At 19.8% G+C, this 24,764-nt stretch overlaps 1 protein-coding gene across 2 annotated transcripts; it reads left to right on the top strand.

Annotated features, from left to right (window-relative positions):
* The first annotated feature begins 1,906 nt into the window (after positions 1-1,906).
* LOC129608724 (sodium/potassium-transporting ATPase subunit beta-2) lies at positions 1,907-24,327 on the top strand. Of its 2 annotated transcripts, none has more exons than XM_055520394.1 (8): positions 1,907-2,066; positions 9,695-9,843; positions 19,596-19,736; positions 19,830-19,943; positions 20,002-20,168; positions 20,237-20,344; positions 20,440-20,605; positions 21,058-24,327. In XM_055520394.1, the coding sequence occupies exons 2-8, from the start codon at positions 9,714-9,716 to the stop codon at positions 21,159-21,161; spliced, it is 930 nt and encodes a 309-aa protein (XP_055376369.1). In that variant the 5' UTR covers positions 1,907-2,066; positions 9,695-9,713; the 3' UTR covers positions 21,162-24,327. The 2 variants fall into 2 exon arrangements, with proteins under 2 accessions (XP_055376369.1, XP_055376370.1); XM_055520395.1 differs by lacking the exon at positions 1,907-2,066 and adding an exon at positions 9,216-9,357.
* Positions 24,328-24,764: the final 437 nt, after the last annotated feature.

The raw sequence follows: 24,764 nt of genomic DNA, 5'->3' as shown, positions 1-24,764 counted from the left end.
TCGGAAACTTTTCGTTTTTATTTAAGACTGTTAATTATATTTTGTTTTTTTAACTTCAAAAATGCAGACCTAACATTGACTTTTCAGTAATTAAAACGTACATATTGCTTTCTTCTTCAATAGTGTACAAAATCAGTTATTTTTATTTAATTATCTAGTATGTTAATCAAATAAAGATTTTACCAATTTAATATGCCAAATCTCCATTTAAGAAGCGCTGAATTTCTATTTGAAATCTCTATTTACACAGTTGAGCATTATTGAATTATAAAAAAAACAACGTTTATAAATGCAATTACCAAAAACTTACATCAAATTTAAGAAAAAACTAACATTTTTATGGACAAAAACGCTTTTTTTTTTATTTAGATTACAAACATTTGTATGACAATGGAATTGAAGAAGAGTTTAATGAATGACTGGTGGCAATACTCTTCTAGCTTTCTTTAAAAGCTTTTTTTTTTTTTGTTAATTTTTATGATTTGTCAGAATGTACTAAAAAAAATTTGTTCTAAAAAGACATATTTTGCAAATCTATCTATATTATATGGGAAAAGGTTACATTTTAATTGACATGCGCTAGAATTTTGTATTAAACCATGAATTCGAAAACTTTGAAAAGAAAGCTTTTTTTATGTAATTTGTAAAATACAAGCTTGTAAGTAAAGAATTAGAGTTTTCTAAGTGTGTACGTATTTTAAAGAAAGAACTACAGGGTTTATCTTAAAAATTTTGAAACGATAGTTTCATAAAATTAATTTTGTGAAATTAAATATTTATATATGTACATTATATGTATGTTTATTGGATTTCAAATTTTTACAAGATTAAGTAGGCTTTTTGTCTCATAATACATGCATAATTTGTCTTTTAATATTTTAGCAATTGAATAAAATAAATGCTATTTTTCTTAATTTTTTTAATTGACTATAATGTAACTTAGTAATCATTTTAAAAATTTTAGAAATCGAACATTTAAATAACCGAAATAGTTTTTAATCAAGAATCATAGAATTAATACCAGAAATATGAAATCAAATTTAAGGGTTATTCTACTAAGAGGACTTGGCTTTTCGATACATTAAAATTGAAGAAATTGGTAAGTAAATCAAATTTGTATAGTAACATGAGAAAAATAATAAACTTAATAGCTTTTAAATTTATATACATAGCAAGTGAGTAAATAGTTTTGACAATTTTCAAAAATTCAGTTCCAATTCAGATCCAGTTTGTAAAGCATATTCGATAAATCAAAACTATAAAATTCTCCAATGTTATCATAATATTCGGTAAATGTTTGCTATAAAAGCAGAGCACGTTTATAATACTGAAAGTTCTAAACCATTTTTGAATGTTGCAAAAATATTTTAAATCTGTAAAGAATTACATAGAAAAATGTAAGATATTAAAAATCTGAAAATATAAATGAAATTAGGTCCTGTATAATGTGCAAAATTTTTTTTTTGAAATTTAAGTTAGAACTCCAACTGAATTATCAAAAATCCACTTATATTCATATGTATGTATGTATTTAGTTATTAGATTAACAATAATTCTCTTTTGAATTCAAATAAATTTTCTAAAAAAAAAATTTTTAAAAAAAATTTTTAAATTTTTCTAATTTAATATTAAAAATTCCTGCATATTTATATGAAAGTATGTATAACAGTTTAATCTTTTGTATTTTACAGTTTAAAATCGAAATTCAACCAAATTACACTTAGTCTATAATCAAATTTACATACATACATACATACATTTTTGAATTGATCAAATTTGTTGCTTTATAGTTTTTTTTACATTTTTTTTAAATCTACTTTTCATATATCTTATAGCTTTTAACTAAAGTTAACAAAAAAAAAAAAAAGCTTTTAAAGGTTTTTTTTTTGGTATTAAATTTTCTTATCCTAAAGAATTTCTTTCTTATTTCACCTTTGGATGAATAAAATTGTATTGTTAGTCAGTTTGGTTTAAAGCTTAGTAGTCCCAGTTCGAATCGAGAAAGACAAAAAACAATTGATTTGATTTTGAAAAAAAAAAAAAGAAAAAGTTAAAAATTCAATTTTGTAAGTGAAATAATTTAAGTATGAAATTTTATAATAAAAATTAATAAATTGGATTGTGTGAAAGAAAATTATTAAAAAATATTAATGAATATTTAATAAATTAAGAAGGTTGAATGAAAACTATTTTAAAATGAAAAAAAAAAAAGTTCAATTGAAAAACTATAGAGAAAAGAAAAGTAGAGTACTACAAAAAGGACATTTTGAAAAGAAATGTCTGAGTAATTAATAAAAATCGATAATTTTTTTTTTTACATCTCATATCTGGAAAAAAAATTTTTATTAACCTATATTTTATCGGTTTAACTAAAATTTTACAATTTTTAAAGTGATATTAGGAAAATTTATTTAATAATATTATTCATATAAAAAAAATTTTATTAAAATAATTATTATACCAAAAAAAAAAAAAAAATACGAGTAAGAAAAATTTTTTCACATTGAACAAAAAGAAAAATGGGTATTACATAAATCTGAAAATATATATATAAAATATTTTACATCTACATATACATACATACCTTTAAACTTATTAGAATAAAACAAAGAAGAAATAAACAATTTTCGAAAACTTTAAAATGAAAATTAATTTTTTGATTTAATTTTATTAAATTTTTTACATTTTTTATTTTTAGAATTTTATAAAAATTATTTAAAAATTAATTTGATTTTAAGGAAGTTAAAGAAAAAAAAAAAAATACTAATATTTTATTTCTTTAAATTTATTGCAATATTTTCAGTGCAGTTATGTAAGAATTTGGTAATCACAATATGGTTGTGCATTTTTTTTTTTTAAATTTTTTAACTCTTATTTAAATTTATTTAATCAAAACTTAATATATAATTTTATATAGGTATGTACTTAATAATAGTATATAAAAAATTTGGATATTTAAAATAAAATTAATATAATATTAATTTTGTTAGGTTAAAAAAATCAAAGAAAATTATCAAACTGTTATATAGGAAAATTTTTGTAAATTATTTAAAGTAATTTTTTAATTTATTATAATTTTTTATTTATTTTTTAATGTTTTGTATTTTTAAAAATATACAATTTTTCCCATATATTAATTTCTTCATATAGTAATTTTTCACATTTTTTTTTTTTAAATCAAGGATATTGAATTACGAAATAAATTTATATTATAAGTATAGAATAAAAATTATGTACATACATACATAAATTGTAATTTAAAATAAATTAATATATTTTTATATATGTATTATAATTTATATTTTGTAAAAAGTAAAATAGTATTTCCCAGGAAATAACAGAAAAAAATTTTATACGTACTTTAAAAGAATATGGAAGGTTTGAATAAATTAAGAAATGAAATCAATATTTAAAATATAATTTATGTTATAATAGTGATGTGCTATATATACAATTCATTTATATACATATCCATATGTATTTACGCTCATTATAAGTACATACATATACATACACATTTATAATAACATAAATTTGTAAAAAAAATTTTTTTTTTATTCTTTTGCATTTATTATGTACACATAATATAGTATACGGTTTATAGGGTAATTGTTCAAAAAAAAAAAAGCTAAAGACCCACTACAATATTGTAGTACGTAGAGAAGTGGATTTTTTCCCTGTAATCATCATTATATAATTATTTGTAATAATTTTTGGGTTCATTTGTCTTTCATTTAAATACTAATTTAAATAAATTATAAATTTATTAATTATTAATTTTAATAATTGCTTCTTGTTTTCTTTAAAAAATTAAGTATTATCAGACTAAAAAATAAGTAAATTGCCAATTACAAAATTACCAATTATTGATAATTTTCCAAAATGATAACCTAAATTTGGTTTTAATATACAATAAAAGTATTTGATATTACGTAAAAAAGTCTGGTTTTATTTACATATCCAGTTATATAAACATAAAATATATGTTCATGTACATGTTTATATAAAATTTATGTAAATATATATTTTAATTTCAAACACTCCCATCAGAAATTTACAAATAATTTATGTACATTTCCAGGATTTATATAATTTTCTTAAATATAATTTCTATGACAAATGGAAAATATTAAAAATATAAAAATTGAATAATATATCTACATTGTTTTCTGAAATATACAATTAAAATTTTCAATTATTATAAATTAATTTTTAACACTTGCCCTAGAATTATACAATACATATATATACACATACATAATACATACATGTAGTATTTTATGTTGAAAATGACAAATGAAATAATATTGTACTCGTATTTGTATTGCATTGTATATATATATAAATATACTTATATGTACATACATACATGTATACTTGGAATTTATTCTATAATATTTATACATTGTTTGATATTTGTACTTATTTATAGAACTTATGATTTTTCTTATATTATGACTAATCCTTTTTAATATTTTGTTTGTTTTTTTATTTTTATTCTTTTATTATCCTTATGTTATTGAAGAAAACTGTCTTTTTAAATTTAATGAACAATACATAGTTTTTCTTATATTATGCAATTTATTTTTCCATTTTGTATTTATGTATATGAATTTTATTTGACATCTCTATATTGTTATATTTTCAAGAAAATTAACACGAGGACATTATAAATTTTTTTTACAATCTTTAAAATTTGTCCTTTTCGAGTCACAAAAATTCATTTAATATATTTATATATTAAATGAATATATTTATTTAAGATTTATATGTTTTGATCAGAAGTCGGTACCTAAGATATAAACTGTTATAAAAGTTGTATTAAATTAAAAGTGTTATATAAGAACACAGAAATATGAGTAACCTTTAAGGACATTAAGTATTGACTGAAAAATAAAACTGAAAAATCTATTTAAGGTTGAATACACTTTTATTTTATTGTTTTTTTTTATTAATGTCCGAATAAAATAAATTTCAATTTCTATTTTTTAAAATGTTTTTTTAAAAAATCAAATCTTACTTTTTTATCATAATTATTCAAAATAAATTCTAAAATTATTTATTTACTTAATACTTTAATTACTAAATTTACTTAATAATGTAATATTAGGAAAGTTTAATGCCTCAAATCCAAAGTCTTTAATTATTCCCAGGTGAACAACAATATATGATTGCTTTTAATAGCCAAATATCACGCAGTTTTTTTTAATTAATTTATACATTATAAAATTAATGTGGTTGCTTGTCATTTGTACGCACCTATACATATATGGTTGTGTAATATAATATGAATATTTGGAAAATTGTGAAGGTTCTATATCTCGAACTATCCAAGTATCGAAAAAAGAAGTTCGACATTGATAAACTTTGTGTTAGAGGGATTCGAGCTCGAAGTTTGTTTAATGTTTCAAAATGCTAAATAATTAAAAATTCGCTTTATAGAGAGCTCGTGGTGTAGAAATTTGATTATATTTTATTTTTTAATTAATTTTTTATAATATAAGAAAATAAGTTAAAACTGATATTTTTTAATTTTCTCATCTTCTATTCCTATTCTATTGAATTTTGTATGATACATTATATTTTACTTGATTTTGTAAATTAAATAATAAAAATGAAAGGTGTATGTAGAGGAAAGTAATGTCAAATTAATATTAAACCTCTATAAAAAGTAATAGAACTATAAACAAAATATAACGCGCCATCTACTTATACCTACTACAAACACAATATATATGCTCTTTATTCGTTTTTTAAAATTATACAATATCCAAATATAAAATTAATTCTGTTATATGTATACATAATGTAATAATATAATATAAATGTGTTCTGTTATATTGAATGTATTAAAAATTAATGAATTAATCAATATTGTATAATCGAATATTATGATTCCTTTTTTGATTTTAATTGTATTTTTACCATTTATATAAATTTAATAAATTCATGATATCGTTATATTGTTATACATATAGCATTTTTTCTATAAGTATAAGCTATAAAGTTTAATTTTAATATTGTGACAAATATGTATTTAAAAATATTATTTTAAACTTACCATATTGTATAATTATAGTATACAAGTGATTATTTTCCAATATATGTATATACAACATCATAAATTTTTAAAGTACATATTTATTATAACACATAATTTATAGGTATGTAAATGGTATACCATACGTTATTTTATATAGGGATAGTAAATAAATAAAAATCAAAGCAAATTTTATTAATATCGTTCAAATCAAATAAAATTCAACTTTGATTTGTTTTGATAAAATAAGGTGAAAATATTAGACATCTGCAAAATAAAAAAATGACAATAAACTGATAATCATGAGTGTTTATGATAAGCGATAATAATTATCCCATTCCGATTCCGATTGTATTTTCAAAATTATTACTTATACTGAAAATAATATAAAATAATAATATTACATACAGCAATTATTAAATATGCAAATAATATTTAAAAATATTGCAAATTTACAAATTGGCTAATTAGAAACAGTTTTAAAACATGATTAAATATGACTGCTGTCGTTGAGTAGGTGTTTCAGTTCAGGATCGAAATTTTTAATTTACTTTCGAATTCTCCTTCCTAAAAAAACCTCAATAATTAAATAATTTATCTATTATTTTAAAAGGCATGTATTCTTAAAAATAATTCGAAATATTAAGCTTGAAAGTTCACATTACCCTTTGTTAACATTTTTGGAAAATCTTTTCTGTAATATTTTTTCTTTGCTATTCTTCAAGATTAAGTGTATAACGCGTCTTCTTTCAACAGTTATTATTTTAAATGCCGGTTATTATTTTAATTCAATTGTATATCAATTAATTCATTACTGCGTTAAAAAAATCATGTGATAGTAGTAAAAATAAGAGTAACTTAACAAAATAGAGCAATATTAAGTATTTGTATATAAAACAAAAATTAATTCTATGCCAATTTTATGTTCTTTGCGTATTTATAAGAATTATGTCACAAATACATTATACAATATGTATACATACAAATATTCTTAACGTAATATTGTGGCATCCTCTTAATATTAATATTGTTTACAATACATTGTATTTTATAATTATGTCAGAGATTGATAATGTATATCATGCCTGTATACTGAATTTTTTTTTTTTAAATTTTTTGTTTTTATAATATTTATTTAAAAATATCATGACATAACAAAGTGTTACATTTTAATTGATTTTAAAACACCTAAGTACATATAACCTACATATATATATATATAATATATATATATATATATATATAACTACTTATTTATTAATATACTATACACTCGTGTATATTAAAATTGTTATAATTATAACGATTTTTTTTTATAACAAACTTATTAGCATTGTCGATCTACAATCTTGAATTTTAAAATGTAATTTCTTGTTTTATTTTAAAAAGGGTCTAATTTAGTAGAATAATAAAAGCAAAACTTTCCCAACAGACAGTATATATATAGTTAGTTTTAGTTATTAATTAGATCAGAAGGTTTTTGTATTTTAAAATAATATGGATAATTAGATTTTAACTGTTAATTGAATGTACGTAATATTCTGATCTATCCATAAAGACTATATAAATATTTTTCAATATAATTATATACTCAAAAGACGACAAAAATACACATAAATGACTCGATTTTTCATATGAGTAAACTGATATACCGACACATTTTTATTTGTTACACTACTTGTACATGTAAGGGTATAATAATTAAAGGTGTTAATAAACAAAAATTTATAAAATGGAAATTGAACAAATCATAAATTTAAAAGCATAACAAATTAGTACATTTATATAAGAATTAAAAAATATCAAAGTATATTTTAGTACTTTTAATTACAAATCTGTTTTAGTATATTATAATTGTTTATTTTAATTAAAAAATTGAATGTTCAATTAAGTGTTAGTTATTCAATGCTTTTTTAATTGAAAATTTCTTCTAAGTTTTGCGTTTAATTACAGGCACGGAAAAAATTATTCTTAAATTTTGGTTCCGTTAAACAAATTTAAAAAATAGAGTTACCCAAAACATTAATAAAATGTTGAAAATAATGTACTAAATTTTTTTGGAAATTGTTTTGAATTTGAACTATGTAAATATGTATTTGTAAAATTCTTTCCAAAAATATTAAACTCGATATTTTAATGCTTTGCAGTTCATAATATAGTCAAAATATTTTTGATTAAAGTTGTATAGGTAACATTATGAAATATAACATACCCACTTAATAAGGTCTAGAACTACGTTACATTGATTGACATTCACAAAATGCGAAAATATTATACGAACAAAATGGTTGACCAAGAAGATCAAAATTTAATTCGACTACGATAACAAAATTTTTTGAAATTTTAATTAGTTTTCTCGTATTCTATATTTGACAAAATAAAATGAGAAAAAACTTTATTCTTATTTAGTACTTTAGTACTTTTATTCTCATATACATATTACATACTATAGTAATAGTACTTATTACTCAATAAGCTTTTTTAGTACTTCAGTTTTTTTTTTTTGTAATATTATATGTATATATAATGGAGATTGATTTTTTTAGTACTTACCTAAATTATTATTAAATTTTTCCTTTTTTTTACATAAATAAAAATATAATATTTTTATAATATTTTCCATAATAAATTATTTTTATATTACATATTACCATAATTTAGTACATAATCAAAATTAAATATTGAACAAACATTTGCCAAGCCCACCATAACTTTTATACATACTGTAAGTAAAGATGTAAAACAAAATGAATATACAGGAACATCAATTACAAATCATGAATTCACCATTTGTAACTGTTCCAAATTATTGTATAACTGTTCTACATTTTTATAACAAATTTATAAAAGTTTTACAACAACTATTATTTTTTTTAATACCTTCATAATATAAAAAGCTTTCTTCTATGTTGAAATCTTAATTTGTTGTTCTTTTTTTTTATTGTTTAGGGATTTTCTTATAGTATATTTTCAACTAAAAGCTTTTCTTATTGAAATTGTTATATGGTATGTGTATATTATTTTTTCATTTTGTAGAACAGAAGGAAAAAAAAAGGTAAAGAAAGCTTTTTGTTAACTTTAACTACTATTTTATTGGGAAAAGAAAAGAAATATTTTCATTTTTCTAAAACTCTTACATAACATTTTAGTATTGTGAGAAAAAAAAAAGCAAAAAAAATAAGAAGAAAATAAGAAAATATAAGAAAAACAGGAATAAAATTGTGTAGTTCTTATTATTTTTTCCGTATATTTTACAAATTTCACTTATAAATTTTAAATAATTAAAAAGAAAAAAATTATAATAAATATAAAATTAGGTAAAATTTAACAATAAAAATTTTTAATAAAAGTTTTCTCACAAATCAAGTGGAAATTGAATAAATTTTTTAATAAATTGAATAAAATTTTCTTCTTCTTCTTCACAAAAAAGAAGTTAATAATTATCGATTTTTATTAAATTGTATAAATATAATATATACATATGTATATATTCATGTACATATAATATTGATATATGTGTATACGTTATAATATTAACATTAATTTTATAATAAAAGAAAAATAATTTATTCAAAATTGTATAACAAATTTATATATATACAAGTATGTTTGTTTATGTAAAACTAAAATTAAATTCTTATATTATAATTTCAGAGGTCAAATATAGTTTGAAATGGCAGATAAAAAAGTTGCTGAACAATATTATGCTCCACCGCCTAAATTGGGCAAATGGGAAGGATTTAAATTATTCTTATGGAATAGTGAAACTAGCCAATGTCTTGGTCGTACCGGATCAAGTTGGGGTAAATTAAAAATTTTTTAAAATATTCATTAAAAATAAAATTCATCAAAATTTTGTATATCCTTAAAAGTATATTTGTGCGAATATAACACATTTATATTTATTATATTTTATATTTTATAAACGTATATATTATAAGTATGTATATTATAATGTATATTTCTATTTTAAAAAGGTTAAAGGTTATGTGTATTTTAATTTTAAAATTTGTTTTATTAGGTTAAAATTTCAATTTTGAAATTTACAATCAAAAGCAAGCTGCTTAAAGCAAATTAAAATGTTTTAAAGTATAACGGTATTATAGGAGAATAAAAATTTGTTTATAACATTATATGCTCTCATATATATGAACATATATGGGTTCATATATGTATGTGTATATTGCAAACACAAAGTATCCAGAATATAACAATTTATTTTTTTTTTGATGTCATGTTCTAAATATTTCCTTTTTTTTGCGGAGAGTAATTTTATGAATTTGTACCATATTACATAATAAACTTTATGTCGTCTATTTTCTCTTTTCTTTTATTGCTACATTTTCAAAATAATAATTTTGAAATTTCATAGAATATTGAAATTTGATATTCTTTATCAAAGAAAAAGTAAAATGTAAAATCCCTGAATTTACAAAAAAATATTATTGTAGAATTTTTTATCATAAAAATATTGAAGAGTATTATATATAGTGTAGTACTCGTATAAATAAATTTTAAATAATAAAGTACAATTTTTCGTGATTCCAGCCATCATAATGATCAATTATTGTTTCGAAAATAAACCGGCCTTAAAATGTTCGATTCATTTTATTTCGCATTCATTTTATTAATTCTAATTTATTTTCGTTATAATAGTTTTTCCAAAAAAATTATATACATTTAAATTTTACAATTTTTATTATATTATTACATAATTAATTTCGTTATCTAAATGATTAATTATAATTGAATGCAATTGAAATAGAACAAATAATTTTAAGATTAAATTTATTTTCCTTAATGGAAAGCAGAACCGATAAACCCAAGAGTTATATCCAATTATTTTTCTACATACTAATATTCTAATTTAATGTTATATGTACTATGTTATATTTATGGTAAATTTTCAATAAATTTGATTATATTGATGAATATGTATATAATGTAAATAAAATCATTTTTTTATATTGCTGAAAACCCCTCGATATAATTTTACAGATATTCAATATATTTATAAACTATAAATTTCATGTATATTAAAATATACCAACAATTTTGAAAAATCAACCATTTTCTAACTGGGTGCATATACATATATATAAAATTTAATACAAACATAATATATATATATATTTTAAGATTAGAAAATTGTTAAGTCATTCAAATGTTAAAGAAACAAATATTAATTTCAAGTAAACTTGTAGAAAAGGCAAAGCTTAATGGTATATATGGATAAAAAATAATTTAAATTCCCAATTTTGAATGATGGTCATCCAAAAATTATTATATAACATTTTTTAATTTTAAATTTAAAATTTTTCACTTCAACTTGTTTTAATTTGTAAAATTCCAATACAAATTAAATTTTAATATAATTTTAATAATCATTGTACAGTTTACAAAACTGTGTATACCTACATTTCTTTGTCAGATAATATAGAATTAATCTGATACACAACTGTCAACATTTTGTACACTTTTAACTAAACTATATAAAATACATAATATATAAGATTGCAAATTTGTCATAAATATACAAGAATTTGATTTTTGGTCAATATTTTTTAATTTTGAATAAAATGTTATTTGAATTTCAAAGACCCAACAATAATTTCTGTTTTATACAAATTAAATTGATAAGAAATCTGTGATGGTATTAAAGGCAGCAAGAGTACCTAAAATTTACTACTACTCATATACAAATTATTCATAATAATTGTACTACAAAAATATTATTTTTCTTATTATTCTTATAATTTATGTTGCAATTGTTCTGTCATATTAATTTGTAATTTCTACACAAAAACTACAGATGTGTAACGAAATAAAGCATAAAATAAACAATATTTAAATTTATTATATAAAAAATCGATTAATCATCTATATATATACATACAATATGCATTTATATACGATTTACTAAGTGTATTTGTCTATTTGTAGTAGAATTTATAAATTTATAAACATTGGATTCTCCATTAAATACAATTGACCCCATAAATGTATTATTCATCTATTGTATACATACTTATACTTATTTATTCATATATGCATGTATGTCTGAATTTGTGTGTACGAGTCAAGTCACATACATAGTATTATGTTTTTTTCCCTTAAATTCTTTAGTATTCTAATTATTATCATTTTCTTGTTTTTTATCTTATATATAAGTAAAAGCAGTGGTGATCTTTCGAATTTAAAAAAAATGATGGTATATAGTTAAATTTAAAGAAAAATCTTATTATTTTTAGTCTATCAAATTTTTAATTTGAAGAGGTTTTCTTAAGAATATCATTTGACATTAGATTCAACGTCAAGAAATGTGTTCTTACTTGATTTGGTTTATAGAGTTACTTGATAAAGTTTACTTTAAAAGGCTGGAAAGCATACCAACTGTATAACTTACGCAATTGTTCATCATTATCACAGAATGTTTTTTTGCGTATATTTATAGAGTTTTCTTTAATAGGGTATAACCAAAGAATGTATATTTATAAATATACATTCTTTGGTATAACATTATAAAAGTATAACACTCTTCATATATACATATATAACACTTCGAATTACTAAAGCTTAATTATAAAAAAAAATAGTTGAAAGAGCAGTAGTTATACAATTATTTCTTCCGGTATATGGCTTCAAATTTTTATTAAAAATACACATTAATATTTAAGTTTATGGATTAGTTCAATCATATAACAGAATTTAAATATACAAGACAGCAGCTTTCAATCTTTTATTTCAACAAATTGATCTAAATTATTGCGGAATATTTTGATATTCCGGAACCTTTGGGTGTTATATCGTAAATCTATTCATCACTGGAAAAACTATATAACAGTTTATAATAAATGGAATTGTATATGATAAATTATTATATTTAAATGAAACGCTAACAAATTTTTGATTATTGTTTTGTTGCTTCAATAAACTTTGGATATTACGCTTACGGTATATACGTAAGTGGCTATCTATATACATGTATATAAAGAATCATTTTATATTTTATAACGTCATCATCAATTAATAATTAAAGCATATATTATTATGTATGTCTGTGCTTATACTATTTTGTTTATATACAAATCAATTGATTCCAATGAGAGAACAATTAACAAGAATGTATAGTAAAATTGGAAACTTCTTAAAAATTGTGAAGATTTAAAAAATTAAATAAAAATACATGTTGTATTGTTAATAATGTTTACATATTATTCGTAAATATGTATGTACATTATGTATGCCTATCATTTTAATTTTTTAAATAATTCTGAAATTATTAAATTATTAAATAGCGATAAAAATATGTGTGTCATGCTTAATTTTTTAAGTAATTTATAAAATGTACTAAATGAATTTGAATCATAAACAAAAAATTTTTAATTTGATCTGATTTTCATATTTAATTAATATGATTAATTAAAAATAGTATATATATGTATGTATATACGTTTGTGTTAATGAATTTATAATTTTGATGTTTCCAAGTGATTTTTAATTTGATATTTTATTTTCTCTCAATTAACGTCTTTTAGAAAAAAACAAAAAATAAAATTTCGTCAATATTTTTCATAACAATGCCAATATTTTTAAGAATTTTATATTGCGCTAGTTTAACGTTGTTCATGAGAAAAACAGGGTGTCACAACAAAAGTAATTCGTACAAGTAAATTCTAAAGTAATATAGTAAATAATTATTGTTATATTTCATTGTATAATAGTTAACTATTGTATTAAAAATTAAAATTGAAAGTCAGAATATCTTTTAAAAAAATCACACTTCTGATTATATATATATATATATATATATAATGAATCATATATATTATATATATGATGTATGTTTTTTAAATATAAAATTTTCGTTTGGGTTTGTTCCCTGATTTATTAATTTGATTAATTAGCATTAATATATTCGTATATGTAGTTAATTTACTATATTTTTTTACATGAATCAATTTAATTAGTTTTTGTTAATTAATTTGATATTAATTTGCAAATTTTATTTTTACAAATTATATTTTAAAATTAATTAATAAATTAAAAAAAGTCTAAATTGAAAAATAAACAATGAAATCAATTTTCTGACGTTATTTTTTGAATTAAATTTAAAATTATTGAATCACTAAAGTTAAACACTTTTCATGTTGTGTCTATTATATAAAGTTCAGATTCTAATTTACGATATAAAAAAGGAAGTATAGCGGGCACTATAAGTGCACTTTTCTTAACTTTCACTTAACAACCATACGGTTTTTGAATGCGACCCAACTTAGAATAATTTTTGAATTGCTTCAAAAACTATATCACTGTAGCATTATGGAACTCAAAGAATTTGAAGAAATTTTTATATTATTAAACAATTCTATTTTTATAAAATATTTTTTATTTTTAAGAAAAGACTCAGAAAGGTATACAACAACATATTCCATTGATTAGAGGATCGAAAATGGGTAAAACATTTACTCCGGATTGGGTGCAAAATCTCAAGGATTTCCGAGTTCCAGGGATTTTAATGAATTTTCACGAAATTTATACTTATCCAAGTTTTTTTGAATATAACTTTCATTCTGAAAAAGATGGGGACTTCAAACAAAAAGTTTCTGAAAGGCATAGTAAAGGGCTTAAAATGAACATGTTGCTTCATTCTGTATTTTATGTATCTTCGGAATACAAAGCATTCGAACTTTAGGCATTATCAAATTTTTCCCTTGTTTTATTTTTTCAGTTTTTTCTGAATATGTTGTTGTATACGTTTTAGAATCGCCCTGTTTATATACGACTATGTATACTTATTACACTTATGTATCGGGCAATTTAATAAATAATGTCTTAAAGAAGTGTGGACTTAATTGGAAATAAATACTTATATTGAAAATTATTATAAAAACTCAGTAGTTCAATATCTTTTTTTGGTTACCGGATATACATACACATATAAAAAAAAATCTTAATATAAAAAGATAATCTATATAAAATTTTATAATCATTATATTTAAAAATTGTTATCTAATAACTTAACGCCTTTAATTTTCCTTCTCATTATTTTTCGATGATAAAAAGAAAACTAGAACTTCCTTTTAAACATTAAGTTGTCTATTTATAAATGTTTTAAATACTGTATTTAATTTATTTATTATAAAATCGGCGGCTTCTAGTTATATGGTTTATATGCAAATAAGACATGATAAATAGAACAAGTGAAGACACATGTTTTTTTTTTCTTAATTTTTATAGGGTGCTTTCCATTTTTAAGTCATATGAGAGATGTTTTACTAAAAGAATTAATACAGCATTTTCGTGCTTGCCAACATTATAAAGCAACATATAAATTGTAGTAAAAACTATTATATACACATTTTTGAATTAAAAAAAACCAAAAAATATTGCTGCCTAAACTTGATAAATAGCAACCAAATTGCAAAATTCAGGAAAATCAGTTCACAAAATAGAATTTTGATAAGGGTCGAATTCGAGGAAATTTAAAAAATTAGAAATCATGAAGCCAATTTTAAAATTAAAAAATTATCATAGTTTAGGCCATTTGTGCGAAAGTTATTATACTCTGTTTACGATACAGTTATTCAGAGTTGATCAAAATTTGAGGAAACACATCAATATGTTTATTCATTTGAAGTACAACTAATGAATTTATTAAATATTTTGCATATTAACAAGGCGCAAAATAAAAATTTTGTACATATATATTTGTAATCGAATAATTGAGACTACTTTTTTCCCGTATGAAAAATTTAAATTCCTTCAAAAGACACTGTACCCGATAAGTAAAATGTATTGTATAAATATTACATGCGGCGAATTCAAAAAAACAAAAAATAAATAAAACAAAAAAAGGAAAAACATTCATACTCAATGTACATACATACATATTTGTATAAAAATATACATATAAGAATATTTTACTTGCTCTATATTAAATGATGATAAAAAAAAAACGAAAATTATATTTTAAAATTACAACAAAAAAATGTTTCACTTCGATTTATTTCTCCATATAATAATTTCCAGCTTTTCAGTTAAATAAAGTACGGCACGCCTAGTGGACACACGCGTTTTCATTTTACGAAATAGAAAACTTTCTAACAAAGAAAAAACAGAAGAAAATAAAAAAAATCTTTTGTTTTTTGTTCCTGTTCTTTTGTTTTTCTTTTTAGTTTTTATTGAATTTTAAGGCGCTCCCGTTTATTTCTTCCTTTTTTTCCATCGGATCGTCGTACTTGATTTAACTGAACTCACTGTACTTAATGAAATATTAATAAAATTCACAAAACCAAAATAAATTTCAATTCTAAAAAAAATTAAATACAAAGTGTTATACATGTTTCTATAATAGATTTAATTACTAATAATTAAAAAATTAATAAAAAAAACGCACTTCTATCTCTATAAAGATCTTAAAACTCTCCAAACTGAAAGTCAGAATTACTATAATACACGTATAAAATAATATTAAAAACATAAAGTGTTAGAAAATATGTTTTCGTTTTTTGTTATACGTCTAATAAAATTTAATAATCATATAAATTAATTTTATAAAATTGGTTAGAAATGATAATAATTTCAATTATCGCTCTATTATTCCTTAAATAATGCTAGTGCAAAAAAAGAGTATAAAAATAATAATCAAAGAGAACAATATAATTATCTATAATTGTTATACAAAATTTTTATTGCACAGAATACTATTTTAAATTATTATAAAAAAATATAAAAGTACAATTTTATAAAAATATTATTGAATTGAACACCTATTCTGATTATTATAATTTTATATTTTTAATTATTGTAATTAAAGAATGAGCAATCAAAAGTAAAATATAAAAGTGGTGAAATTTAAATATTGTCAAATATTTTTTAATGAAGTTTTTTTTTTGTTTCTATCAAAAACAATCTAAAATAATATACATATATATACACGAACATATAATTTATTTGGAGCGAAAAATTATAATACACAAATCATAGGTCAAACTTGCATTATACTGTTTAATTGCCCATATTTTTAATTTATTATACAAAATTATTGTATCTATGTTGAATTTTAAATATATTTAGTATATAAATCTAGGTACATAATATATATAATATATAACAAATAAATAATATTTAAAATAGTATTCACGTCATTCCTATATATAAAAAAAATTAAGAGATTATGGAAACTAAAAATTTACGTAAGTCATTTTATATTAAACTTAGACCAATTACACGTTGCAAATTACATACATCAAACATTATTATATAATGTTTAGAATATTATATCAAAATGTATATCAGTTTTAAAATTAAAATTTTTATTTATATAACATATAAATATTTTGTTATGTATGTAAAATTATGAATCTATACTTTTTGGAACTAAACACTATGACTCAATGTATAGACTATTAAAATATTGTAAAATATTTTTGTTTATTTTATATCATGTAAATATTTATATAATATAAAAGATATATTCTTAAAATAAAATTTTATTAATTTTCAAATATGTTGCAAAAAAAAAATATACTTTCACCTTTATTGGAGTGATCGGATAAAAATTATTTACAAAATAAATTCAAAATGCAGGATGTTTAGTAAAATTTTAACAAAATTTATATGTTTATTGACTTTCGTTCTAACGAAAATAAATATTTCAATTAAAAATAAAGATAAGAAGTTATACAAGAATTAAGAGTTTGAAAATGACGCCACTAAAAAAGGGCACTAACTAGTTTTTGCATAAAACAATATTCAGTCAATCTAAAATATCTACTTATGTGCCAATCTTTTTTTCAATATTCAGAACTTTAAATAAAATTCCTGTTTTGTTTTTCCATATTCCATATATATTTGGGCAGATATTCGTTATATGTATCGTCAGCATCGAGATCTGTAAAATCACGTTAATTGTTTTAATTCTTTTAAGATTCACAAAAGTAAAGCAAATCATCAGTCGCTTTCTTTTATCTGTATAGCACGTATTTACTTATGTTTATTATGTTCATTTATTTCTATAGGCTTTAAAAGAATTTAAAGAAGTTTTAAAAAAAAAATTATACCACATCATTTTAAATTTAAGAATTATTTTAAAATCAAATGAGTTTTTTTAAATATTTTTTAATAATTTTACGGTACTCTCGAAATGCCAACTTTTTTTATAAATATCAAATAATTGAGCTGTTATCACAAATTATTGTTATACTCACTACTCTGAAGTTAATAAACTAGGCAATAATTTATTTATATAATTCTAAAAATGTAATTAAAGTGACGTACTCTTATTACATATATATTTTCATTACATACATACATATAAATACATACGAGTATACTATTATTTTAATAATTATATTTTTTAAATATTGAAAGTATGAAATTTTAGAACGAGCAAAAAAAATTTTTATAAGGGCAGTAAACTTAACAACCTTGATATGCTTGTATGTATGTACGTATGTGTACATTATATTAGTTTAAATACAATAGTTACTAACTATTTCGGGTTAGTTACTCATGTTAAGTTGATTGACTAATTTCTTAGTTATTTAAAAAATTTAGTTACAATTATTTGGTCTTTTTATTTAACACTATCAATTTATAAACAATAAATTAAAAATGATTAAATATGTTCTATGTTTTTTTCTTATTTCGATAATTTATTGTTTTTAACAATGTAAATTCACGTGAAATCGATTTCTGATATTTTATTTATATAAACATACATACATATGTATGTATGTACATACTTAAATTTTTTCATTTTCAAACACAAAATTATTATTAGTACAAACTTAATAAGTTTTTATTATAAATAAGGAGATATTTTTCAAAAATCTTTAAATTTGTTACATCGTCCGTGAATCGCTGAGTTTATCAAATATGTACTGATAACTTTGGTAAAATCAAGCGCATAATAAACGTATGATCTGCTAATAAAAGGTTAAAAATTTAGGTGTAACAATTTAAATGTCAATTAATTTTTTTCATTATTGGTTACCTTGTTGATTTTTAATAATCATACAGAAAACTAACATGCAGTCAAAACTTTTTTGATAATTCCATTCAAGAATCTAAAAATCAGGTGGCTCGCGTGTTATATATTACCAATTGAATTTAATTCATACTTACCTACTTTATACCTAATTGACAGACAAATTTGGCAGAATTTAAAAATTTTTATTTTAAAATCCTCGAAATTCGACAAAATTTGATATTTTTGTTTAAATTTTTTATTACGGCATGAAATTTAAAATACATATATAATGAAAAGGTTTCTTTTTAATTATATTTCTTATTTTGACACGAATCAGTTCTTTTAAGTCTTACATTTAGTTCTCAGATTAAAATACATATTTTTCGAGCGCTACGGTAGATTAGCGAAAGATAGCCATCTATGAACTCATAGATTTTTAAATCTTAATTTAAAAATTTGACAACAGTTTGTTTACAATTTTTTAAAAGCATTTTAAATAGCTACATATGCATATTATTTAAATCTTATTACGTATTATAAAAATCTTTAATTGGATTTTCTTTTAATTTTTTTTTTCAGCAAAAATTTTATTTTTCTACATTTTGTTTTATGCTGCGCTAGCCGGCTTTTTTGCTGCCATGTTAGCTGTATTTTATCAAACATTGGAGAATGATAAGCCAAAATGGCAACTTGATAATGGTTTAATTGGGTCGAATCCAGGTTAAACAGAAGTTTTTTCTCAATATTTTTATACTTATTTATTAATTATGTTTAATAAAACTTTATCTTTATTAATGAGAATTTTATTCTTAGGTCTTGGATTTAGACCAATGCCACCAGAAGAAAATATAGAAAGTACGCTTATCTGGTATGATTCTAAAAAATTAGATCAACACTGGCTTGATTCAATAAACGAGTTTGTTGACAGTATGAAAAATTTTATGTATGTACATATATATCGATTAATTAATAATATGATTTGTAGGTATAGACAGATTACCAGTACAAAATCGTGTTAACTGTTCATTTGATAATCCTGCACCGGAAGGTAAAATATGCAGATTAGAATTAACTGAATTTAAAGCATGTAACAAAGAAGAAGAATATGGATATAGACGTGGAAGACCATGTATCTTTTTGAAATTGAATAAGGTATTGAAAAAAATCTAGAATCTTTTTTATTATTAATTATGATCAAAATAATAAATTTTATTTTTAAGATATACAATTGGATACCAGATACATATAAGACAGCAGAGGATTTACCAAAGGATATGCCGAAAGATTTATCAAGTCATATTGCAGATCAAGTAGAAATGAACAAGCCTGTAAGTTTTTTTTATGATTATAAACCATTTGAATAATTAAATAAAAATTATTATTGTTTAACAATATGTTTTCTTAATTTTTTATTATTTTTTAGACTAATATTGTCTGGGTATCATGTGAAGGTGAAAATCCAGCTGATCAGGAGAATTTAAAATCTGTAATGTATCATCCAAGACGTGGTTTCCCTGGTTATTTCTTTCCATTCAAAAATATTGAAGGTTATATGCCACCAGTAGTTGCTGTTGAACTTGATGTTGCAAGTGAGTTTTTTTATTTTTGAAATACATAAATATAATTTCCAAAATACGAGTATAAATTGTTTATATAAACCATCTATTTCATTTATACAGTTTTAATTTTAACACATAATTTATATATAAAAATCAAATTGTAATTTACTAAATTTGTGTTTCGTAAAGTGTCAATAATTTTATAATACTCGTATATTATTAATAAATAAAAGTATTTGTTATTAAAAGAAATTAAATTAAATGATCTACATAAATTTTCTCATTTTATTTGTTTATAAAAATTTTGCATAATTTTAGGCGAAGTGAAATTTTTATTGTAGTTAATTTTTATAAATTTTTCAAGAAAATTGTATTATAAATTTTGAACAACTTTATAAGTAATTAAATTTTATTAATTTTATTATTTCAACAATAAAACTATATTATTAACAAAATATTTTTCTATTTATATATATTTTTAGCCGGCGTTTTAATAAATATTGAATGCAAGGCTTGGGCTCGTAATATTCATCATGATCGTTCAGAACGAAAAGGATCAGTACATTTTGAATTAATGGTTGATTAAAGTAAATAAAATAAGTATTAATGAAAAATAATAAAAAAAAATAAATATTAAAAATTGTATAATTGAATTTAAATGAAAGAAAAAAAAAACAAAAATTAAATTAAATAAATTTATTAAAAAAAAAAGAAAAAAAACTTAAAAAAGAAAACCCAATTGAGGAATCCAATAAAAAACAAATTATAATTCACGCCCTATCCGTTATAAAATTAAAGAACTTAAACATGATAAAAAAGAAAAAATAGAAAAGTAGTTCATTGGAAAACAATTTTTATTATGCTTATTTCTTTATTATTTTATTTAAATTAAAACATAAAAGCAACCAAAACAAAAAAAAAACATTTTAAAGAACAAAAATAAAATCAAAAGCTAAGTTAGTTAAAATTATATTATATAATGTTCAAATTTCAATTTAAATTAATAATTATCATAATTATGTAAACATATATATATATATACAGAAGAAAAAATATAGCTGATTATTCACTAAAGTTTTTATTCACTATAAAACTCAAATATAAAATTAATGTGAACGATAAAAGGAAAATGATTTATGATTGTTATCAAATATATTATCTGCTATATTGCAAATCAAATAAATACATATATGCATATTTATAATTATATAATAAAATAAATTATAAATATGAGATTTTTTCAATAAAAACCATTTTCGCATATATATATTTAATCGATTTTCTTATAATACACGAGCTATTTTAATAAAATATTCAAAGGAAAATCGCATGGAAAATTTTTGGGGAATTGTAAGAACGATTAAATTAAAAAATATTGCAAAAAAAAAAAACAAACAAAATAGATAATGCTGCCAATTTTTTTACTTTAGTGAATACTTAGCTTAAATTTATTATCGCTATTTTTTATTTTTACAATTTTCTGTTTTAATTTTTTATTTATAGCAAATGATTAATATATAATATTAAAGATATATATTTATATATATATATACATACATTTGTACATAATATATATATTTATATTTATAATATAATATTTAAATAATAAAAAGGGATCTATATAAAATGATAACAATATGATAAAAAAATCAAATATATGCGAATAGTTTTCTTTAAATTATTAAAGAGTGTATATTTGATTATACTATATATAAATTTAAATTTGATTTTTATATATCTTTTACTAACATATATTTTGTATTTTAATATTTTACTATTTAAAATGTACTTAATTTTAAATAATATTTTTTTTATTATATTATTGTGCCTTGGTTGGTATATATATATATATAAATATGTTAAAATATACAAATACATTTATGTATTTTATATATTAATACGAAAAAAAAATGACCTGCCCTATTCAAGTGTCATAATATATAAAATAATTTAAAAATGAAATATTTATTAAATTACTATTTTAAAAACATATATACCTACTATAACACAACAATTAAATATTGAAAAAAAAAAAAATTATAAATATATCTTATGTAATATTAAAATTTACTTGCTTTAAAAGTTTTGTTTTTCTTGTTTTAAATAACAATTTACATATTATGTATTATAATAGCAATAATGATATTTACATAAAATATAATGCTTTGACACCGTAAATAACCAAAATCGAACTCAAACACAAGAATAATATATATTCTTTTTTTTTCTAAATTTTATTTTAATTAAAAATTGGTTATTTCGGAGGCCTAGATTAGATCCACACACATTTTAGTATATTAAAACAATTATAAATATAAAAAGTTCACATAATATATTAATAAAATTTGCAATATTAAAAATGTTATTAAACTAAAATTTTAAATTATCTAATTTATATAAATAAAAATAATAAATAATATTATTTTTGATCCCTTTTTTTCTCATTTTTTCTTATCATTTCGTTTTTTGTTCTCTTTTTCTGACAAACCAAAGAAAATAATTCTTTGCAGCATAGTTTTAGGCAGAGATCCATATTTTATGTGTTAAGTTTTAAATAAAAAAAAAAAAATAAACAAATTTAAATTTAAATGAATAAAAAATAAAAAAAAATTATTAAAATTCGAATATAATTGAAAAATTCAATAAAAATAATGAAAGGAAAAAAAAACAAGTTGTTTTAAGAGTTACATTAAAAAAAAAACAAGAAAATTAATTAATAAAAGAAATCAAACTTTAATTAACTAAAAATACAAGAAAACCAAAAAAAAAACAAACTATATAAATTCAAATTTAAATAAATAAAAAAAAAATCACTAATAGGCAATTGTTATTAGTTTAAGTGCTTTATTTTTACGTCTTCAATTCTATTATTAAAAAAAATTAAAAGCAAAAAAAAAAATGTAATAATATAATTAATTATTTAATAGGTAAATTTAAATAAAATTTTGAAAAGAAAAATCAAACAACAACAACAAAAATAAAAAAAATTATATAATTAACATCAAGAAGAAAATAAAATAAAACAAAAATTAAAAAAAATATTCATAAAACATCTTCAATGAATATATGAAAGAAAAAAATATTTTAAGACCCATATTTAAACATAAAACATTCAAACAAACAAGAAAATGAAAAAAAAAAATAAAATTAAACTTAATTTTAAGAGCTATAATTAATATAAAAAAAAATATTAAAAGTTATTTATACATATATTGTGTATAAAATTTATATTAATATAATTATAATGAAAAATATAAATTAAATAAAATAAATAAAAAATAAAGAAAACCGTTCAACTTATTATATATAAATGCATTTCTATATCTATATAAATAATTATATACAATATTATTATATTTATTATAAATAATATAAATATTATATACATATATACATATATATATATAAATATACCCCTGAAATTTTAAATTAAACTAAATAATAAATAAATGTATAGTTTTGTTCAATTCTCTATTCTTAGTATGTTGCAATAATTTATTTCATTTATTACAAAAAAAAAAAAAAAACATAAAAAAATATTTAAAAAAAAATATATATCTAGAAAGTAAATTAAAAAAAAAAAAAACTAAAAACAACAAAAAAAAAAACAAAAATATTACGAGCATAATGAAAAATACTTGAACGCCTAAAAGTATACAACAAAAAAAAATTGTATGAAAATTTAACAACATCAAATTTTAATATTGAAAAAAAAATATATATATATAAAAAGTATATAAATAAAAAAATAATTATTAGATAAAATAATAAAATTAAAAATTTTAGAAAAATAAAGTAAAACCCAAAAAAAAAAATTTAAATTAATAAGAAAAAACCTTCACAAAATAGTCAAAATAAAATAATGAAAAAAAAAACCAAATAAAAAATATAAAAAAAAAAATTCTTGCAGTTGATATAAAAGGAAAAACAAAAAAAAAACTTAATTTTAGATGTAAAAAAAAAACAAACAAAAAAAAACTCTTTTTGAAAAACAAACAAACAAAAATAGCTGATTATGTAAAATGAATTATTTAAATAAATAAAAAAGGAAAATCTCAAAAAAACGACATCTAAATCAAATGTAGTTTTTATTATTTATAGATGAATGTGGCCATTACCATCAAATTGAAATGTTTACATAATTTTCTTATCTCACTTATCTTCGTAGATTACTGAAGAGAAATAAGGG

Source organism: Condylostylus longicornis, unplaced genomic scaffold (genome assembly GCF_029603195.1).
Source record: "Condylostylus longicornis isolate FDR11 unplaced genomic scaffold, ASM2960319v2 ptg000034l, whole genome shotgun sequence".
NCBI lineage: Eukaryota > Metazoa > Arthropoda > Insecta > Diptera > Dolichopodidae > Condylostylus > Condylostylus longicornis.
Note: the sequence above shows the minus strand (reverse complement) of the source record. Positions and strands in the feature narration are given on the sequence as shown.